The sequence below is a fragment of the Eriocheir sinensis genome, chromosome 14 (genome assembly GCF_024679095.1).
Source record: "Eriocheir sinensis breed Jianghai 21 chromosome 14, ASM2467909v1, whole genome shotgun sequence".
NCBI lineage: Eukaryota > Metazoa > Arthropoda > Malacostraca > Decapoda > Varunidae > Eriocheir > Eriocheir sinensis.
In genome coordinates this window covers 12859470-12881021 of record NC_066522.1, presented here as the reverse complement: position 1 = coordinate 12881021, position 21552 = coordinate 12859470, and the positions used below count along the sequence as shown (strand labels likewise).

Genomic DNA, 21552 nt, shown 5'->3' with positions numbered 1-21552 from the left:
CAATTCTCGTGTCAACTCAAAGAAGATGGAAACTGCTGCGCTAATGACAAGCAAAAAACATTAAATTATCGTACTTCAGTAAATTATTTTTTCCATGAGCAAAGTAATTAGATAGCCAGCAACTGTCATCACTGTCTTGGATCGTTTCATTAGGTCTTTGCAGCGCAGTAGCAAAGGTCCTGATAAGAGGAGCTTGCTTGACCTCAAGGTTAGGGTGGATCCTCATTATCTTCTTGGGTCACTCGCCTCACGGGAAAAAAATAGCCTTTCCTCAACCGGCCTCTTGCAGACTCCTTACGTTCTTATGTTCTAATGTTCTTAATATTTTGTTCGCTTGTGGTTTCTGCAAATACTTTATGATTTCGGTCGACTTAGTAACATATCCTCCCATCTTTACTTTATTGACTATTGACATATAATTTTCAACATAAAGAAAGGTGTCCGTAATTTTATGTCGTTCTTCACAGACCTACGAGCTCACCACGCTGCCACGGATCACCACGAGCTAATGGTTACTTGCTTAAAGGAACTACATTTTATTCTTTACCTGGAGAACGACAATTTACTGGTTGATGCAGAAAGCTACTCGAATTTTGTGATCAATGTGAATGCAATTTTTATTTCCGCTAAGAAGTTAAGTTTTCGGTCTGTTCGTTTTACTGTTAGGAGGATTATGCACAAGCGGCCGACCCAGTTTTCCTGAAAGTGGACGGAAAGGTGCAGCGTGGGCCGAGATAGCACCCAACACATTTTGGAAACGTCCGATAAAAATTGACTGAACAATGACGAATGAGTGATGAAAACTGAATTAATTAATGTCTCAGAGCGGCTATAGGGGAAAACTCACCTGCACTTTGGGAGCAGACCACGATTGCTTCCAGTGGGTGCCCGAAGAGAGTTGTGAGGTGGTTCGGCCCGGGCCTCGAGTGTTTTGGTGGCCAGAAATGGCGCTGCGAGACTTCTGTTGTTGGCGGAGGTCTGCGGTTTCCCAACGCTCTTGTTTTTAAATGTACTCAAATTGCAGCTCGGTCGCTTGTGCTGCTGGGTTTTGTTTTTTCATCGCCGGGGTGCCGGGTCCGCCCCGCGCCCGGCAGCGTGGGACGGGACGCGCCGCCGCCGTCACAGCCATTCGCTTGTCATTAATTTCACTGTTCCTTATGTGGCGGAGCCTTCCTGAGGGTTATTGTGTGACACGGCGGGAGTTGACCTTCCATTGTTTATTTTTTTACATTTTTTCTTATACCTGCATACATGAATAGCTCATTGATGTGAAGTGTTCTGGCGCTGCGTCCGCCATGTTTCTGTATGAGCTGGTATTTACAGATGTGGTGTTACAACCCGAGGAATGTGTTTATTGTGGCTGCTCAGGAGAGGATCCAAAAAATCTGGAACGTGGGGCGCACGTCCAAATAGCAATGTTCGGAGCCGTGCCTTCTTACAGTCTTCTTAATTTTTTTCCCTGGGTGCGCCTCGTCGCATCCGATCTGTCGCACGGGGCCGGGGGGGGGCTCTGGCCCACCCACCCCTCGGAGCCGCGCCTGATACTCCCTGAGGACAACTTTATTTTTACATTTTTAAGTAAATGAACTAAACCATAAATACATAAATAAATAGATAAATAAATCAAAGTACGGAGAGATCGTAAGACACTAGATTATGGTGTTAATTTACAATCTATTGATTTATTATTTTTTGTATCAACCACAACATGAATAGTCTAAACGCAAGGAACTATTCCATCTCACAAACGAAACAAAATAACTGAATAAGCCAAAGAAAGTAAAATGAAGAGCCCAAAGGTCACGGCGGGGTCAGCAGCGCGTGATGAAGGCACTGAGAGGCCGAGGTCAAGGCTCCCGTGCAGCGCCCTGTGAATTATCGACACGTCAGGAGAACAGGTTCCTTAAATTCATGAAATCTTCCCTCCTGCTCCCGTCCAGTACCTATAAACCGAGGCCAATAAAGAATGTAGATAGCGTGTGATTCCCGGCGGAGTGTAAAAACATCGGGAAACAAGTTCGGCCACGCGCGACGCAGAAGAGAGTAAGACGAGTTTCCTCTCTGCGTGCCGGTAGAACATCGACTTTGTGGCTGGTCCAGATTCCCAGTAACTTATGCATTCATTAACGAAGACTAATGCCTGTGAACACTGTTATCAGCGTATCTGCATGAAGGTGAATATCCTTTACTGTGAATAAGGACGGGTTGCTGCAGATCATGTTCATATGGATAATATTTTTTTCTATCTTTCTCTCTCTCTTCTGCGTCGTAGTTTATTCTAAGCAAACACGAACGGAAAACATATAAATAAACGAACTCCAAAGACGTGCGATAACAATACGGATATTCCATCGACTTCAGTACAAGTTGCCTGCTATATTTATGCTGTGACTTGCAGAACGGGTATTAAGAGTTCTTCTCCTTCTAGAAGTAGCTTTTAACTTTACTTCGAGAAGATGGAGTCCCCCTTTAAGTTCAAGTAAAAGGAAGAATTGAAGGATGGATTGCATTACTCTGCCATGTAGCAGTTTGGTTACAGCCTCAAATGAAGGCTATGTGACAAAGATTTAAAGTTCAAAAGATTTTCTGGTATTTATCAACTTATTTGTAAGAGTATTTGCTTCAGTGTTGAGGATGATGTGAACTGCCTGTGTTTTTACATTTTCGGTGGCTTCTAAGGACTTCTAGAAACAAACTCGCTATTTCTAAAAGTTAGGAGGAAACTTAGAAGGAATCTCTACTTTGAAAGCAAAATATCACTTTCAAAGTCTTTATTAACAGGCCCAGGACATTCAAAATAACTAACCCTTGGTCTCTTCTGTCAAACAAATTTTATTACATATACAAAAAGAAGACAAATGAGTAACAATAATTCTTCACACGTGTCTAAACTACTGAAAGAAATTATCATCTTTCTAAGCTAATCACGGCTCTTCACACCTTGACCGCCATGTTATGCACGAAAAGCTGCGAGTCACATGAGCGTCGATATGCGTGTACCTCCGTGACATCAGCAAGGGTAGCATCGTAGACATTATACTATCCCCGTTTATTACTCCTTGATCCTGGCGGTCTAGCTTAAAGAATAAACTAGTCTAAGGAATTAAATCCACTATACTACCAAACACAGTGGCTCCTCAGTTCTGTTACAGTGTTAGGGAAGGAAAGGAAGGAAGTGAAAACCTTACTACACTCATGTTATCCTGTTTTTGATGAGTTCAGAAGGGTTACTTTTTCATGCACGTAGAGTCAGAAACGGAGCGAGACTTTTCCATGCACGTAGAATCAGAAACGGAGCGAGACTTTTCCATGCACGTAGAATCAGAAACGGAGCGAGACTTTTCCATGCACGTAGAATCAGAAACGGAGCGAGACATGCAAAAGAGTTCAGTGTTGATGTGCTCAAGGCATTGGTTAAGGATGCTAATTGTACTAGTGTGATTTGTTTAATGAATGCGAGGATTGGGATAGAGTTCAAAATACTATGTCCATGCTGGTGTTAATCTCTTTGTGCTCAGGTTATGAAGTTAGAAAATCATAAACTCAGACTTTTAATGAATGCGAATATTAGAATAGAGTTCAAAATACTACGTCCATGCAGGCGTTAGTTTCTTTCTTCTCAGGTTATTAAGTAGGAAAATTATACTCCTCTGAACTTTTAATGAATGGAAAGATCAAGATAATTAAGAAAATCACTAAGTCCATGCAGGCGTTAGTTTCTTTCTTCTCAGGTTATTAAGTAGGAAAATTATACTCCTCTGAACTTTTAATGAATGGAAAGATCAAGATAATTAAGAAAATCACTCAGCCCATGCAGGCGTTAGTTTCTGTGTTCACGGTTATTATGCAAGAAAATCCTACAACTGTGATTTTTAATGAATGCAAGGATTAGGAGAAGTATTGCAGATAAGCACTTCAGCAGGTGTTATTCTATTTGTTCTCCATCAAATGTGCAAATCATACAACTCAGATTTTCTAATGAATGTGAGGAGTAAAGAGTAAAGTTAAAACATCTAACTTCATCCAGGTAAATATATTTCAGCAGGTGTTAATTTCTTTGTGCCCAGGTCATTAAGAGTCGTATTACAAAACATCTCGTCGCCCAAGAGCACAAATTTGACAAGGCTTTCGTAGGAGTTGTGGGCATTTCCTGGAGTAGTTTTATGACCCTGGTGGTAGTCTGACCCTTCTTCTGTACAATGAACCTTAAAAACACTCATTAGAACCCGACTGACGCCCTCGTTGACCTTTAGAAATAGTTAATGTGAGAACCGAAAGTGTCTTATAATATCGACCAAGTGTACAAATTATACTACTCATGATCTTCTAATGGACGCGAAGATTGGGAAAGAGTTACAAAATCCTAAGTTCATGCAGGTAAGTATTTTAGGTGTTGTTTTTGTTATTGTTTTCGGTTATTGTTCTCGAAGGTTAATAACTCAGTAACTACTAAACCCCCCCACAAAAAGTCTGATGAAGTTTGTTTTAGCGAATGCGAGGATTAGGAGAGTTAAATATACTAAGTCCATGCAGGTAAGTTCTTCAGCTGTATTTCTTTTGTTATTGTTGTTGTTGGTAGTGGTGGTGGTGGTGGTGGTGGTAGTGGTGGTGGTGGTAGTGGTGGTGGTGGTAGTGGTGATGGTGGTGGTGGTGGTGGAGGTGTCTAAGGTTAATGAATCAGGAAGAATAAACCAATCCAGTAATTTAATGCGACAGTTAATGACAGACAGGTAACAGAACTGATTGTACATACACGATATAAGTCAAGCATTGCCCATTGACGAACACACACACACACACACACACACACACACACACACACACACCTTTGTTACGTAGATTGAACACCTTTCTTATAATGCCCGTTGTTATGTGTGTGGCCACAAGTCTGCATTGCATGAGAGAGAGAGAGAGAGAGAGAGAGAGAGAGAGAGAGAGAGAGAGAGAGAGAGAGAGTAATGCCCTTTGTTAATGTTAAAGCAACGAACGCCAATGCCCAGACGCTGCCCACCCGCCTCCGGAACGCCTAAAACGGGAAATGAAACAAAAAGAGAAAACGAAAAAAAGACGGAATGTCCGGCTAGACGCAACACGGTCAGACGTAAATGAAAAAGAGAGAGAGAGAAAGAGAGAGAGAGGGAGGGAATGTCCAGCTACAGGCAACGCGGTCCAAGGTATAAAGAAAAATAGTTTGCACCTTCATTTAGAGAGAAACGACAAACAAAATAGTAAGTCTGGACACGAAAAAAGATATAAAAGAAGTTCAGTTTACATCAGTGCACAAGTCCAATCCGCTTTGACTTTGAATCTATTTTCACTGCTTGGATATTTGCTAATGCTACGGAGATGAGCACCGAGGCCACGCGCAGTTATATCATATGCCCCAAAACTTTAACGTTACCTTTTTAGTATGTAACCTAAGGAAGGGGGTCGGTGCCCACTTGAAACATAATAGACCGCGAGCCTGTGAGAGTGCAAGAGGGTGATGCTCGGGCCAATCACATGGACTGAGCGAGGGTTTGGAAGGTTTGTAGCGACGCAGTCAATGAAGAAAACCAGCGGGGAGGCAGCGGACGACGGGAGATGTTTCATAAGCGTTCCAGAGTGGGTGGCAGCGACAAAGAGCGAGGTGGAGGCAGTGGACGGGCGGGGAAACCAATTTATCGTGGATGGAGTTTGATACGAAAGTTCGGCGGCTCCGTGACCGTCACCTAACATGGAGCCTTCCGGTGCTGAGCCTCGCGGAACGTTAAGTCAGCAACATGCAAACCTCGGATTAGAGAAACCTGCACCACTAAGCCTCTGTATCCCCCCTTGGAGCGCCATGAGCTAGATGATATATCTCAGGAATCACCAAGAGAACAGAGAAGCTGCCTTTTAGGACGACCTTTTGGGGTGCCTCGTATTTTCCAGGCCGGCGATGCTCCAGAGAAAACGGAGCTCGAAGTGGTAGACTGTTGCATATACATAATCTCATACAGGTTACTAAGCTGATATAAGATTATCTGGACACAAACACATACTCAGCCAAACAGACACACAGACGATAAAAGCAAGACAATGTTGATCAAGAGAAAGCAGTTGTCCCCATGCCCCGCGCTGCCCTACACCGTAATGCCCACCACCGTCCCCCACGTCCAGGCGACACCAGCAGTCCTAATTGAGGGGCGAGTTCACTTGGGCGTAACCCTCCTTCCCGTCAGGATTGGTGATCTTCCTGAAGAAGTTTTGGTTCATCCAGTACAACTCATGGGCGTACTCACACTCCAGCGCCTCCTCCTCCCAGGCACACACCATGGAGTCCTGTGGGGCGGGACACACGCGTCAGATAATGCTGGTGAGAATGAGGACGATGATGATAACAGAGAGAGAGAGAGAGAGAGAGAGAGAGAGAGAGAGAGAGAGAGAGAGAGAGAGAGAGAGAGAGAGAGAGAGAGAGAGAGAGAGAGAGAGCACCTCACCTGAGAGAATATCGTGTGCAAGGGGCAGATGAAGGAGAACTGGTAAGTGATGGGTTGGGTGAAGTTGGCCGGGAACAGCTGCTTCAGCGGCAGGCACACGTGGAAGATCTGGCAGTCGTTGTCCTGGTCCGCGTAGTAGCCGTACACCTGCCGCAGACAAGGCCTCGTCAGTTAATCTCTATGTGTGCTGCCTAAGGGCGCTACACATGCAGCAGCGGCACATATTCAGGGAAGCTAGACAGAAACACTGCCGGGAAACACTCACGCGGTCGTCGCATCTGAAGGTGTCCACAATGTTGGCTCTGATGAGTGTGGCGTTGTCGATCAGGCGGTCCTCCAGGGGCGGGATGGAAGGCTGCGAATACAAGAGCCGTGCGCCTCGGGGGGCACTGAACAGAGCATGGCCGAGGGCCGCCTCTTCTATCAGGTTCCGCCCTGAGCCCACTGGTCTGTAGAAACTTGACGAGGTTTCTCGGCGGGCTCTTTGTCTCAGCGGCTCCCCGACAGCCACAGTTACACACACTGGCGGCCAGTCAAAGATCAGTATAGCTTCTTTCACTCCACTGAGCAACTTTTCCTCCATGAAAACAATACAACAATGATCAAATTATTATTATAGGTGTCTCAGAAGGGATGTTGTAATGAACTAGAGAAGCTGCTTAATGCTAGATGTGAACACCTTGATAATAAGGTTTGTGAGCGGGCGGAGGAACACTCACCGACCAACAGCAGCAGGAGGCGAAGACTCGACATGGCTGGACCTGCAACACCACCTCAGTTAGTTCCCGTTAGTCCTTCAAGCTGCAAACTTTATCACACAACATTGAACGTCACTAACTCAACAACAGTAACTGCAGAACCTCCAGAATGATACACGGACTAAGAATGAACTTATTCCTCCATGAAGTGAAACTGACGGATCAAGAACACAATACGAATAATGAAAAAAAATAAAGAAAGAAAAAAAAATGTCCCCATGGCCGACCACAGCTTACAACGTCCTGCCATTCCTGGAGACGACCTAGTGATATGATTCCTTAGCCTGTCGTCCCTCCGGCAAATGGTCGTGTTGGCGCTTATAGCAAAAAGCAACTGATACTCCATTATTCCCATTATCTTTATACCTTATTTTCCGCGCGCATCGCTCCTGGGCCACGGGAACGCAATATAGTTCTCCCACTTCAGCCCTGCCCGCCGCCCCCTTCGCTGCCGCCGCCACCACCGCCTCTCTGCACTCACCCCATAAAGAACTACAATCTGGTCCGCCGTGCATTATGGGCGTTACCCTCGAGAAAAAGCGCCAGTCACGACCAGCTCCCTCCTTACGTGACCGGCGCGCGTTATACTTCTTCCTTCACAGATTAGAATTAAGGGAAAAAAGTCACAACATTCAGTTTAGTTTCCCATAAACCAAAGCGTAATATGAGTGATGGCAAAAAAATCAATATGACCCGGAAAAGACCTTGACGTCACCCATGAATATTTGAAATCCATAAACTGGGAAAAGATGAAGCATTACTAGAATATACTGACGGTGTAAATGCGTCCCTCTGTAACCCACATCGAACTCTATAACACATCGAACTCTGCAAGAAGATACTGGTGTTTATCCGTCCCTCTGTCCCTCACATCGAACTTTGCTAGAAGACATTGAAGCGTTTATTTGGTTAAAATTGGTATTATTAACGCATAAATATCTTATCTTAGGAAAATCGTTGGAAAGAGTGTAAAGATCAAAACAAGTGTGGAAATGGCCATGAAATGTGTGTGTGTGTGTGTGTGTGTGTGTGTGTGTGTGTGTGTGTGTGTGTGTGTGTGTGTGTGTGTGTGTGTGTGAGGTTGTTAAGATTGATATTAGTAACGCGCCAGTATCTAATCTCCTACTCAACCAAATGCTCCTCTGCTGCCATACATGTATTCTACCAACCTTCAAACCTCCAAGAAAAAAAAAACATAGTACAGAGCGGTGCAAAGATCAAAATAAGTGAGGAAATAGTGGGAAGCCTATTCGTCCCTCTGTCTCCAGCACCGAACATAATAACCACGTTTCATGGCACAGGTGTACAGAAGACGTTACAGCCAACACCGAGGGAGGAAAGTAACCGCAAAACTGTCGGTCTCCGTTACACTGTCGGAGGCAAGACACAAACTGCAGACCATAAAACCGAGGGAAGACACGAGACTAAGTATGGGACGAACCCAACCAAGAAGCGAGGGAAGAAGCGGAGGAAGAAAAAATGTAGGAGGGAGGAAAAACGGGAAGCGAAGGAAGGGAGGACGAGAAGGCGAGAAGGAAGGAGAGAACAGAGAGAGGAAAGAAAGCGATAGGAAAGAAATAAGGATGAAAGGATATAGGAAGGAGGAAAGAGGGAAGAGAAGGAAGGGAGGACGAGAAGGCGAGAAGGAAGGAGAGAACAGAGAGAGGAAAGAAAGCGATAGGGAAGAAATAATGATGAAAGGGAACAGGAAAGAGGAAAGAGGGAAGAGAAGGAAGGGAGGACGAGAAGGCGAGGAGAAGGAAGGAAAGAATGGGAGAGAGGTAAGAAGGCAAGAGAAAAGAAAAAAAAAGATGGAAAGAAGAAGGAAGGAGGGAAGGAAGGGAGACAGGAAGGAAGGAAGCATTGAGGGAAGGAAGGGGAGAAGAGAAGAAAGGTAAAGCTGGAGGTATACATTACTGCGCGTGGTCTCAGTGCACGTCTCCGTCTCTTTGGCCCTTGAGCTTGTTGTGTTCCGGGTAATAACACCTTTGCGAGTCCTCCAGAAGTGATGTTGTTACGCGCCACTATCATCATCGCCATCATCAGGTTAAAATAGTCTCCATTGTTTACTTACACGAGACACGAAGCTGGTGCGAATGCTGTGCGCTTCAAGGAATTACGTCGTTTGTTACTTGAACCTTACGAACACGCTTTATATATGATAGTTATATGGTATTCAAGTTATCTTCTGCAATACATACGGCCGATACAAATTGCTATGGACGTTAGATGCCCATTAGTGACGCCAGCTTGCGTTTAATGGGGCAGGTGCTGAATATAAAACCCTTAATTACGTCGTTACCTGTTTGGTGAGTTGCATACGTGAACAGTAAACAACAACAACAGCGGCGGTAGATATGTGGTGGTGAGTAGGTGAATGTCCTTCCTTCTGTCCTGTGTTTCCTTTCTCCCAACGATACCTTTTCCAGAAGAGTCCTCACAAAGAAAGCTGACTCGTTCATCTTATTTTTTTTTTTTTTTCACGCCGCCCACCAACCGCGAGGTGCATGAAGGGGAAGGCATGAGCAGAAAGGAGCTGAAGAAGGCAGAGGAAAGAAGAGAAGGGGCTGAGGAAGGGTAAGGGAAGAACATAGAGGAGTTGAGGAATGTTAAGGGGAGAACGGAAAGGAGTTGAGGAAGGGAAAGGGAAGAACAGAAAAGAGCTGAGGAAGGCTAAGGCAAGAACATAAAGAAGCCGAGGAAGAAAGTAGAAGGAGGAGCTGATGAGAACAAGAACGGAAAGGAGTTGCAGAAGGAAGGAAAAAGAGTAACTGATGAGGCAAGAACAGAAAGGAGCCGAGAAAGAAAAGAGGAGCTGATGAGAACAAGAACAGAAAGGAATTGAAAAAGAAAGGAAAAGGAGTAACTGAGTGAGAAGGGAAGAACAGAAAGGAACTGAGGGAGAACAGAACAAGTGCGGGAGAACATGAGGAAACTGGTTAGGAGATAAAAGGATAGGCCTACAGTGGAAACGGGAAAAGGCTGGCTACAGGGAGCGGAGGAATCTGGGCATGGGTAGCGAACTTGAAGTGGCCGGGGGGAGGCAGAGAAGGAAGGGCTGAAATAGGAGGGTGCTGAAGGGGCAGAGCGATAAAAGAACCATCAAAAACCTATAACACCTTAGAGGCCTCGGTTCCTCCACTTCCTCATCGCTCTTCTTCGCCTTCTTCGCTTGCTCCTTGTCTGAGGCCGCAGCTTTTTTTTTCACTCAGCTTGAGGTGAGAAAGGCGAGATAACAGCCAGCAAGGAATAGTTGAGGAGATCGTTATCTGTGAGAATGCTGAGGGGATGGAATTTTCGTGTTTTACCGCGGGGGAGGAGGAGGCGCCACGACATAAATAAACCAGCCAGGGAGAGAGCCGTGTTGAGAGAGGGACGCAGCGGACAAGGTGGATAAACGTTTAAAATATTCTCTTAGTGCATGAATATCGCTCTCTAGGAAACACAAGACACACTCGGTTTTCAGCCTCTCATTCTATTTTCTTTACAGGAGCAGAGCAAGCGGCCTTTTTTGGTATTTCGTGTTTTACCATTACGCTGCTTCCTTTGCTGTAAAAAGTTAATATTATACGATTTATGACCATGATGTTAGCAATATTTCTTTTGTCTTTGTCGTGGGCTGAAGAAGTATTTCACAGAGGTTCTTTTGACTGGTTAAGACTGATCGAAATTACTTTAACCCATCCGCTGCGATTGGCACTGATTTGGCTTTCCTGGTAAGCTATAGTCCCAGGTGTTTCTCTGGCTCTGTGGTGGATTGTGGAGTGTTTCCCATGTGGTATTAGTGTGCTAGATATCCCCTCTCAAGGTGCAGGACTTTAGACTTTTCTTCATTGAGTTGTAGCAGACCCTTTTCATTCCCTTCCTGTAGCTTGATGATGTGTTCTTGTAGGAAATCCGTAGTCAAGGGGTTAAGGGATGATAAATCTTACATCAACGAGTCGCAAGGAGTAAACAAGTTCTGCTGGCCGAGTGCTGCGACGCGCGGCCCGGCACTCAGGAGCACAAACAAACAAACAAACAAACGTTGTGGCGACTACTGCCTCATCGTTATCGTGTGTGTCACAGAGTTGTTGTTTTAACGCAAGAAGCTTCAAGATCATTGCCGCCACATGCTTCACTGTTCCTCCCTTCCTGTGTGTGAAGGCTGAGTTTGCCGACATAACCGACGAGGAGACTCCAAGATTTGCGTATTTTTATGGAAGACAAGACCAAGTTTTCTGTTACCAGTCGACCTGGCGCCTCCTTACCACCCCCCCACCCGGCCTCACCCCGTCACCGCTCGCCAGCCACCAGATGACGAACCGAAGACAGCTCGCAAGATACACACTGGACGAGTTAATGCGATGGGAATTATATGCATCATGGCCACTACAATAATTTGCGTAAAGACTCGTTACGATGTTGGATAAAAATATGTTGCATATTTCAATATTCTATTTATCTATATAATGTATTGGCAATATTTTGCTCTTCCTGATATACACGTCCAGCGCATGATTATTAGTCTGCCTCAAAGATCATCGGTACTCTTTATAGAAAAATCGCTCACAAGGAAGACGCGTGTGGGTGTGTGACTGTCCAGTCCGGCACGGGGGGTGGGGTGAAGCACAACAGCCCGTGGCCGCCCGCTGCCTCGCCAGCCTTCTCTGATGTTGTCTCTGAGCGCGGCGTGACGAGGCGTTAAGTCATAAACAGAAGGAAGCACATCCCCCGGTAAGCAGCGAGCAGTGGCGGCGAGGGGCGGGAGCAGTGAGCGCACCTGCTGGGCGATCCCGCACACCGGAAACAGTCTTCGCCGCCGCCTGGAGGCAATGATTGCCTGCCGCTCCATCATAACCGCCGCCACTCAGCCGCCGCCGACGCCGCCACCACACTTAACAACGGTACACACACACACACACACACACACACACACACACACACACGCACTCCGTGAGCACTGCAGTCCCCAAAAGGTGAGAGTCATCGCTTCGTGGCGGGCGTGGGCGGCGCGGCGCTGCCCTCCTGCTCACAACGATCTTGGGAGACAAAGTGTTCGCCGAGGAGGAAAAGTTGGTGCGTTAAAATATATCGCGGGGGCGGAGGAAGTGCTTCGTATTACCACAGATTATAGAGTCCCTGCCGCTAGTAATTACCAAGTTAGTAATTTTGGAGATAACTGTGGTATTTGTAAGCTACAAAAATAAGGTCGATATATATATTTCTCTCTCTCTCTCTCTTCGGAAAAACAACATCCCCCAACAACAGGATTCCAAACTCATTATCTAAACACGCTGAAGAAAGCAAAGAGCGGACAACAACAAGCACAACAAGTTTTACACAACTCCTCTTAAAACCAAAAAAAAAAAATCTTATATAAAATCATGCCTTCGTACATTTTTCTTCCCTCCAGTATTTTTTCTTCGTGCCAAGCATCTACTCCAGCAAGAACAAGTGTGCAGACCAGTTAGTCCACGCCGAGGGGCCTGGGCTAAACATGGAGTCGGGACTGGTGGAGAGAGGCCAAGGCGGGAGGGAGGGAGGGAGGAGGGAGATGGGTAAGAGGTTTAGATATTATTAAGTGGGGCTTGCCAGGCGCTGGAAGGGGTAGGGCAAGAACAGGAAAGGGCTAGGCTAAGACCAGGGCAAGGGCAGAAAGCGTAGGTCGAGGACTTGAAGAGGTAGGCAGGGCAAAAAGAAGTATAACAGGAACGAGGAGAGCAGAGAAAAAGACACTGGAAGGGAAAGAGTTATATAGTGCAAGGAGTTAGACAAGGGCAGAGGGCGCAGGGCAGGAACTTGAAGCTGTGGGAAGGGCAGAACGAAGTAGAACAAGAGCGGGAATACCAGAGAAGGGGCAGAAGGATTAAAGAAAAAGCTACAAGAGAAGGAGGTTGTGAAAGAAGATAAACAAGAGCAGAGGACGCAGGGCAAGAACTTGACGCTGTGTGAAGGGCAGAACGGAGTAGAACAAGAGCGGGAATACCAGAGAAGGGGCAGAAAGATTAAAGAAAAAGCTAAATGAGAAGGAGGTGGTGCAAAAAGCTAAACAAGAGCAGAGGGCGCAGGGCAAGAACTTGACGCTGTGTGAAAGGCAGAACGGAGTAGAAGAAGAGCGGGAATACCAGAAGAGGGGCAGAAAGATTAAAGAAAAAGCTAAAAGAGAAGGAGGTGGTGCAAAAAGCTAAACAAGAGCAGAGGGCGCAGGGCAAGAACTTAAAGCTGTGTGAAGGGCAGAACGGAGTAGAACAAGAGCGGGAATACCAGAGGAGGGGCAGAAGGATTAAAGAAAAGCTGAAAGAGAAGGAGGTTGTGAAAGAAGATAAACAAGAGCAGAGGGCGTACAGGACGAGAACATGAAGCCGTTGAAAGGGCAAAACGAAGTAGATCAAGAACGGACAGAGCAGAACAGGAGTAGAAGAATCATGGAAAAGCTGGTGGGGTTTGAGGAGAGAACACAACAAAACAAAAAAACAGAAAAGTTAAAGCTAAACCTAAGACAAACTGACAAAGGTTTATAAAGGAAAACGCGAAGAAACAAGGAAAAAAAGAAAGTCTAACACAAGAACTGTACGAAATGACAAATATTCATAAGGGAAAAAAGCAAAGAACTGGAGGAGAAGACAAACCAGCGACAGACTTCACGGGTTCAAAGGTTCTGGGTTCTGGGTCTGACGAAAAACAGGAAGGGGCCGAAGGGAAGGGGAGGAGAAGAGAGGAGAGGGCGGGAACGGGACCTACAGGATTGGGGCAGCGAAGGGCGGGCGGGAACGAGGGAGGGACGACACTGGACCCCTGCGGCACCCCCTCCAGGCCGCCACCATCGCCGCCGCCGCCGCCACTGACAGCAAACCCTCGGGAGTGAAGGTCGAATCAGGGTCGAGAATAATAATGATCTTCCGAGCCCGTGAGGAGCAATATGCGAAGGAGGAGGAGGAGGAGGAGGAGGGGAAGGAGTCAATGTGGGGAGGACGAAAGAGGAGAAAGGGGAGGAGGGAAATGAGAAGATAGTCGTAATGAAGGAGGAGGAGGAGGAGAAGGAGGAGGAGGAGGAGGAGAAGGAGGAGGAGGAGGAGGAGGAAGTGAAAAAGGAGAAGAACGGGGAGGAGAAGGAGAAAGAGGTGAAATGGGAGAAGGAGAAGGAAGTGAAGGAGGAGAAGGAGGAGGAGGAAGAAGTGGAGGTAAAGAAAGAGGAGAAGGAGGAGGAAGAGAAGGAGGAGGAGGGAGGAGGAAACGAAAGAGGAGAAGGAGAAAGAGGTGAAATGGGAGAAGAAGGAGAAGGAGGTGAAGGAGGAGGAGGAGGAAGAAGAAGAAGTGGAGGTAAAGAAAGAGGAGAAGGAGGAGGAGGAGGAGGAAACGAAAGAGGAGGAGAAGGAGGTGAAGTAGGGGAAAAAACAAACAAGATGGAGGAGGAGGAGGAGGAGGAGGAAGAGGATGAAAGAGGACGAGGTAAGAGGCAAGGAGAAGAAAGAACAATAGAAGAAAGAAAGAAAGAAGGAAGAAAATGTTGGATGAAAACTGAACGCCAAAAGAAATCTACTGAAGCGTTCGAGTTTAAAAAAAAAAAAAAAATTCCGTCAGCTAAAACAGAATAGAATAAAACGTGAAAAATAAAGATAAAAAAAAAAAAAACTTGAGTGTAAAACAAATATTCCTTGGAGAAGACTGAAGGAATGTCAACAGAATTCCACCCACATGAAAAATCGAAAGCAATATTAAAAAAAAAAGAAAAAAGAAAAGGAAAAGGAAAAGAAAACCGAGGAAAACCAACAAACCTTCTCGGAAATAAAAATAATAATGATAATAAAGAAAATCCACGAAACGGAGATTGAAGAAGAAAAAAAAAAAGAAATATATATTGTGTTTCAGTATTTATGCAAAGAAAAGTTTAACCCACGCACGAACGCACAAAGTAAAGTATAAGTGAAAAAAAAAGTAAATAAACAGGTATATAAGTAAGAAAGTAAGAAAGGAAATAAGTAAGAAAGTTCATAGGAAAGTAACAGAGTGCGTGAGTGCGTGCGTGCGTGCGTGCGTGCGTGACCAACAAACAAGCAGATAAATTATGTAGGTATGCCTTAAGTGTGTGTGTGTGTGTGTGTGTGTGTGTGTGTGTGTGTGTTGTTTACGAGGGCACAGGTAAGGTAAGTCTTCATTAACTCATGTCTTCAGGGAACAAGAAGGGAGGAGGAGGAGGAGAAGAAGGAAGAGGAGGCAGAGGAGGAGGAGGAGGAGGAGGAGGAGGAGGAGGAGGAGGAGGAGGAGGAGGAGGAGAAGGATGATGATGAGGAGGAGGAGGGGGAGGAGGAGGAGGAGGAGGAGGAGGAGGAGGAGCAGGAGAAGGATGAGAAGGATGAGGATGAGGAGGAGGAGGAGGAGGAGGAGGAGGAGGTGGAGGTGGAGGAAAGGGAAAGGGAGAAAGGGGGGAAGAAAAAGGGAAAGGAACAGGGAGAGCAGAGAAGAACGAAAGGGAAAAGAAGAGTAAAAGGAAACAAAGAGACGAGGAAAGAGGAAACAGACAAAGAAGAGGAAAGAAGATGGGAGGAAAGAGACAGAGGAGGAGGAAAGATAAATAAGGAAGGAGGCAAGAGAACAGGGAAAAATGGAAAAAGAAGGCAAAGAGGAAATAAAGATAGAGGAAGAGGAGTTGAAAAGAAGAAAGGAAGGAATGGAATGAGGAAGCAATAACAGGAGGGAAGGGAAGGGAAGGCAGGGAAAAAAGGGAAGGAAAAAGGGTGAGGAGGAGGAGGTATAAAGAAGGTAGGAATGAGAGGGAAAGAGATGAAGGGAAGAAGAAATAGTGCAAAGAAAAACAGAACTTGGAGGAGGAGAAAAGGAAAGGAAAAAAGATGAGAAGACGAAATGGGAAGGGAAAAGGAGTGGGAAATCATGTGGAGAAGGGGAGAGGAGGAGGAGGGAGAAGGAGAGAGGGAGGGGAAGGAGAGAGAGGGGAGGGGGAAGAAGAGAGGGGAAGGGGGGGAACACACTCACCAGCCGCCCGGGCGCTGACCTTCGCACCCAAGACCCTTCACACACACACACACACACACACACACACACACACACACACACACACACACACACACACACACCACACAAGGGCAAGGTTACGCCATACACACACACACACACACACACACACACACACACACACACACACACACAGGACCTGCTGACTCGTCGGACGCAACCAGTACTTACTTACGTTACGAGTTTCTCTTTTTTCCTTTCCTTTTACTTTTTGCCGCCGGAGTTGAAGCCCCACACAAGGACGAAGGAGGAGAGGAAGGAGAGCGAAGGATGCGCCCGATGGTACAGGACAAAAGGGCGTACAGAGGAGAGAGAGAAAGAGAAAGAGAGAAGGCCAAGAGGTTATTGTGTTCCCGAGGAGAGAGTGGTTGGGGGGTAGGAGGAGAGAGAGAGAGAGAGAGAGAGAGAGAGAGAGAGAGAGAGAGAGAGAGAGAGAGAGAGAGAGAGAGAGAGAGAGAGAGAGAGAGAGAGAGAGAGAGAGAGAGAGAGAGAGAGAGAGAGAGAGAGAGAGAGAGAGCAGACAGACAGACAGACAGACAGAGATAAAAACAGACAGACAGACAGAGATAAAAACAGACAGACAGACAGAGAAAATCACCCAGACAGGAAAAGACACACAAATGAACAAAAGAAAAATATCCAGAGAGACCGACCGGCAGACACAGACATAAAAAAATAGATATAAAGACAGACAAACACACACAAAGAAACTGAATTAAAACACGAACTCAGACAGAGAGATTGAAAGACAAACACCCATAGAGGGAAAGACAGACGCAAACAGAAAGACAGACACAGAACACAAAACAGAGGACAGAACAACACACAGATAATGAGGGAAACAGATATGTAGACAGAGACAGAAAGAGTGACAGCCAGACAGGAAGAGAACCAACAGAGGCAGACAGGCAGACGAACGGACGGGCAGACGGAAAAAACACCCATACAGTAAAAAAAAAAAAAAGACACACACAACAATAAAAAACCCAGACGAAAAAACACCAAAGAGATTGTATCACTTTCTAAACACATATACAATAAAATGAAAATGAATATAAAATAAGACAAAACAAACTTAACATCACACATGAATCAGCGTAACACAGCAGGTAACAAAACAAACAATTAACAAAAAACGAAAATCAATTAAGCGTCCCTAACCTGACCCGACGGACCCCTTCTCTACCTGGCTGTATACATTACCTTAATTCATTAAAGGCATTCAGCGCACGCAACGTCACAGTGCAAGACTTTACACCTTGGCCAGGTATACGGGGAGAGAGAGAGAGAGAGAGAGAGAGAGAGAGAGAGAGATCGTTTAGGACTGACGAAGGGGAAAGAGAGGAGGGATCGTGCAAGGTGGAAGAAAGGAAAAGGAGGAGGAGGAGGAGGAGGAGGAGGAGGAGGAGGAGGAGGAAGGTATGTGCTCTACCTGACCTTCACCTTCAGGAGGAGAGAGAGAGAGAGAGAGAGAGAGAGAGAGAGAGAGAGAGAGAGAGAGAGAGAGAGAGAGAGAGAGAGAATGGAAGAAAGAGAAAGGAGTCAAGAAAGAGAGCGTGAGACAAAGGAGGAGGGAGGAAGACGAATAAGAATAAATATATAAAGTTGGTATTTGAATCGGACATTGACAGGAGGAGGAGGAGGAGGAGGAGGAGGAGGAGGAGGAGAGGAGGAGAAGGAGGAGGAAGACGGAGGACGGAGGTAAGTAAATGGCCAGTAAAATAGATTACTAATGGAAAATGTGATAAAAAATAAGATAGAGAAGAAATAAAAAGAAGAGAGAGAGAGAGAGAGAGAGAGAGAGAGAGAGAGAGAGAGAGAGAGAGAGAGAACAAAATGAGAGAAGAGGAGAGAAAGAGATAGAAAAAAGCGATTAAACAAAGCCAAGTAATCTACAATGAAAGGAAAAGATCTCTAATTACGATAAAGAACGAGGAAGAAGAAGAGGAGGAGGAGGAGGAGGAGCGAACGAGTGATCGAGAAAATAAAAAAAGATGATGGGTAGAATTATCTCACCACGTCCTCCCCCTCTCTCCCCCTTCCTACCGTTCCTTCCCTCTCTCACACAGGTTTACTAGCCCCCCCCTTCCCCTCCTTCTCCCCTCTCCTGCCTTCCCCTCTCCGCCTCCTTCATCTCCTCCTCCTGCTCCTCCCCCCTGAAGGTTGGACATAAGATTCCGTTAGTAGCGTCCGACAAAGAGCATTAGCCTGTCTTGACCTCTGCCGCCACTCCACTCCATCCCTAGCCCTCATCCTTCGCCTCCTTATCCTCCTCCTCCTCCCTATCCTATATATCATCCTTCGTCCTCATTCCTTTCTTCTTTCTATCCTCCTCTGCCGCCACTGCAATCTCTCCTTTGTCTTCATCCTTCCTCTCCTTTCTTTCTTCTTCTTATCCTCCTCTTGTCTATCCTTTCCCCTCTCACTCTTCTCTTTCTCTTCTTGAATTATATTGCAACTACACTCAAGCTTTTGTCTTCCTCCTTCTCCTTCTCCTTCTTCCTTTACCATTCATTCTTATCCTCCTCTTCACCCTCCTACACTCCATTCTTTGTTCTCATCCTTCTCCTTCTTCCCCTCCTCCTCTTCCCTATCCTACACTCCATCTCTTGTCTTTATCTTTCGCCTCCTTTATTTCTCCTTCCTATTCTGCTCTTCCCTATTCTTTCCCTTTTCCTATCTCACTCCATTCCTGCCATGCCCCTGTTCTCATTCCCCGTCTCTTAACTTGCTTTCGCCCTTCCTGTTCTTTGTTCGTGTGTCTCCTACACTTGCAACTTTTCATTTCCCATTTTTTTTCTTCCATCACCATTAAGTATTTTTTCTTCGTTGCCGTATCGTTAATTTTCCACCACCCATTTATCATTTACCTCCACTTTTTGTTCACCATTTCCTCCTCCCAATCTCTAGTCATCTTCCTCACGCCTTTCCCCGTGGGAGAGGAGTTGCTTCGAGGGAGGGTGAGCCTCCACACTGCCCACCTCCCCCACCAGCCTCGCGGCCCCACGCCCACCCCAGCCTCGGCCCACACCCAGACTGGCAAAGGCAACGACAAACGGTGCATGTCTCTTTTTATTGTTATGTATATCAATTTACTTATTCATTCATTTATGCATGGACACACACACACACACACACACACACACACACACACACACACACACACACACACACATTCCTCACCAGGGCACTCAAGGCGGGGCCGTGCCGGTTACTGAGTGCGGCATGTTTATGGTAGCGGCGTGTGCGGCCCTCGGTGTGCCTAACGCGGCCCCCGCTGTCCCTCCGGCCCCCGCCGCTCCCCTTGACTAAGGTCGTAATCACGTTATGACTGATGGTGGCAAGGAGATGATTTCAAGCCATTTTGTGGCAGAAGAAATAGCAAATAGCTAAGCATTAAAGAAGTGTAACTTTTTTCCATTCCCGGCATCACGCGCATTGAACCCTCAGTGACACACCTACCCAGTGCATCTGACGGTCGCGGCGTCACCTGACTTCACTAGGAACATACATAAACTGGAGGAGCCACGCCATGCTCGGCCCCTCAGCCTGGGGCCTGTCAGTTACCGATCATCGACCCTCGCGGGACGCGCCTCGCAGGTAACCACTGACTTCCAGATACTCTGAATAACTGTAAACAGGGCGTCCCGCGGGTCACCGGTGCCCCATACCCACCGCCCGCCGCCCGTCCTAATCCACCAGCACCCAGCGACGCGCCTCTCGCTACTTCGCCGTCGACGTCTTCGTGCACAATGTGCTTGCGTCACGTACCCCCACGGGTGTTAAAGTACGCGTAGAAAAGTTACGGAGGCTGTCTCAAAGCTACAGGCTATCGGTGTGGCCTCCACAGAGAGAGACAGTGAAACAATGACACTGCTGTCTTCCCTACGCCCAGCCGCCGGTGCTGCACAGTGACCGACACTTACCTGTTCGCTGACTCGTGGAACCACGCAGGAGAGAGGCGACGGAGCGATAGTGCTTCCGCTACGTTACGAAGCTCTATATACCTAACACCCGCCGATGCCAGGCGTCGCCAGCCCACGAACCAGTGGACGATGACCCCTCCCTCCCCACGAGGAAAGGAGGGAGGGAAGGGGTGCCTCTGACCTTCCCCCATCAGCCTCCCTCCTCCCATGCCTTTCGTCCCCCATTGCCCCTCCCCTGCAGGCGCGTCTTGCCGGGACACTCGGTATGTCCGCTCAGAGGAGGCACGCCAAGCTGACCTGTGTCATACGCGAGTAGGGGAGCAGGAACAGGAAATAAACCTCTGCCCCTCACGTCATCCCCGAACTCTCTCTCTCTCTCTCTCTCTCTCTCTCTCTCTCTCTCTCTCTCTCTCTCTCTCTCTCTCTCTCTCTCTCTCTCTCTCTCTCTCTCTCTCTCTCTCTCTCTCTCTCTCTCTCTCTCTCTCTCTCTCTCTCTCTCTTCTCTCTCTCATCTCTTATGCTTTATAAGTCAACATAATTCACAATAAATGATATAATAAAAATTCTCTCTATATATTTCTATCAACCTATCTATCTATCTATCTATCTATCTATCTATCTGTTTACCTACCTCCCCGCCTACCTACCTACCTAGCTATCTATTTATCAATCTATCCATCTATCTATCGACTTACCTACCTTCCTACCGACCTATCTATATATCTATTTATTTATCTATCTATCTATCTATATATCTATCTATCTCTCTGTCTGTCTACCTTCAAGTACAGCATAACCATTCCATCGTCATTCCTTCATGTCATTCCTTAATCCTGACATAATTTTTCCTCCCTCAGTGATGTTACTTTTTTCCTTAGTCATTCTTTTCTACTTTTAACCAACTAAACCTCCATTTCTTGCACGCTTTCTTCTCTCAACTCTTATTCTGGACGCATCTTAAGAGTTCTAACACGACTGCGTGAAGATGGTCTCGTCGTACACGCCCGCGAACACCACCCACATGATGTACAATTGCGTTCCTTCGTGTCAAGCCCCGCGTGAGCCGTTAGGATGATTTTACGGTGCTAAGGGCAGGGCGTCGCATCCTGTGCCGCCGCCGTCGCCGCCACTGCCAGATGTTGCGTTCGCTGTGGTCCTTTTTCTGTACGTACACTGCGCCCCCGATGATCTATATACATGGCCGTGTTCAAGATCGACCATTGTGTTACTGTAAAAGAGGCAGAAAACCAAAATTGCGAGGCAGTCCTGACCAAATTTAAGATCACATTTAGAAGGGTACGGTGGCGCTGGAGTTTGGGAGATTTTGATGCTATCGTAAGTAATGATCGGACCTTCCCAGACGGTACTGTGGCGGTGAAGTTTGAGAGATTTTGA

General features: G+C 46.6%; 1 protein-coding gene and 1 long non-coding RNA gene across 2 annotated transcripts; one reads left to right on the top strand and one right to left on the bottom strand.

Annotated features, from left to right (window-relative positions):
* The first annotated feature begins 349 nt into the window (after nt 1–349).
* On the top strand, nt 350–4456 carry LOC126998488 (uncharacterized). Its single transcript, XR_007752899.1, has 2 exons — nt 350–3623; nt 3732–4456. It is a non-coding gene; the product is annotated as an uncharacterized LOC126998488 (long non-coding RNA).
* Nucleotides 4457–4687: 231 nt separating this feature from the next.
* Nucleotides 4688–20232, bottom strand: LOC126998486 (uncharacterized). Its single transcript, XM_050860220.1, has 5 exons — nt 20158–20232; nt 7181–7222; nt 6727–6983; nt 6462–6608; nt 4688–6303 (listed from the first exon to the last, which is right to left on the bottom strand). Exons 2-5 carry the CDS (start codon nt 7212–7214, stop codon nt 6157–6159), a joined length of 585 nt encoding a protein of 194 aa, XP_050716177.1. The 5' UTR covers nt 7215–7222; nt 20158–20232; the 3' UTR covers nt 4688–6156.
* Between the last annotated feature and the right edge of the window lie 1320 nt (nt 20233–21552).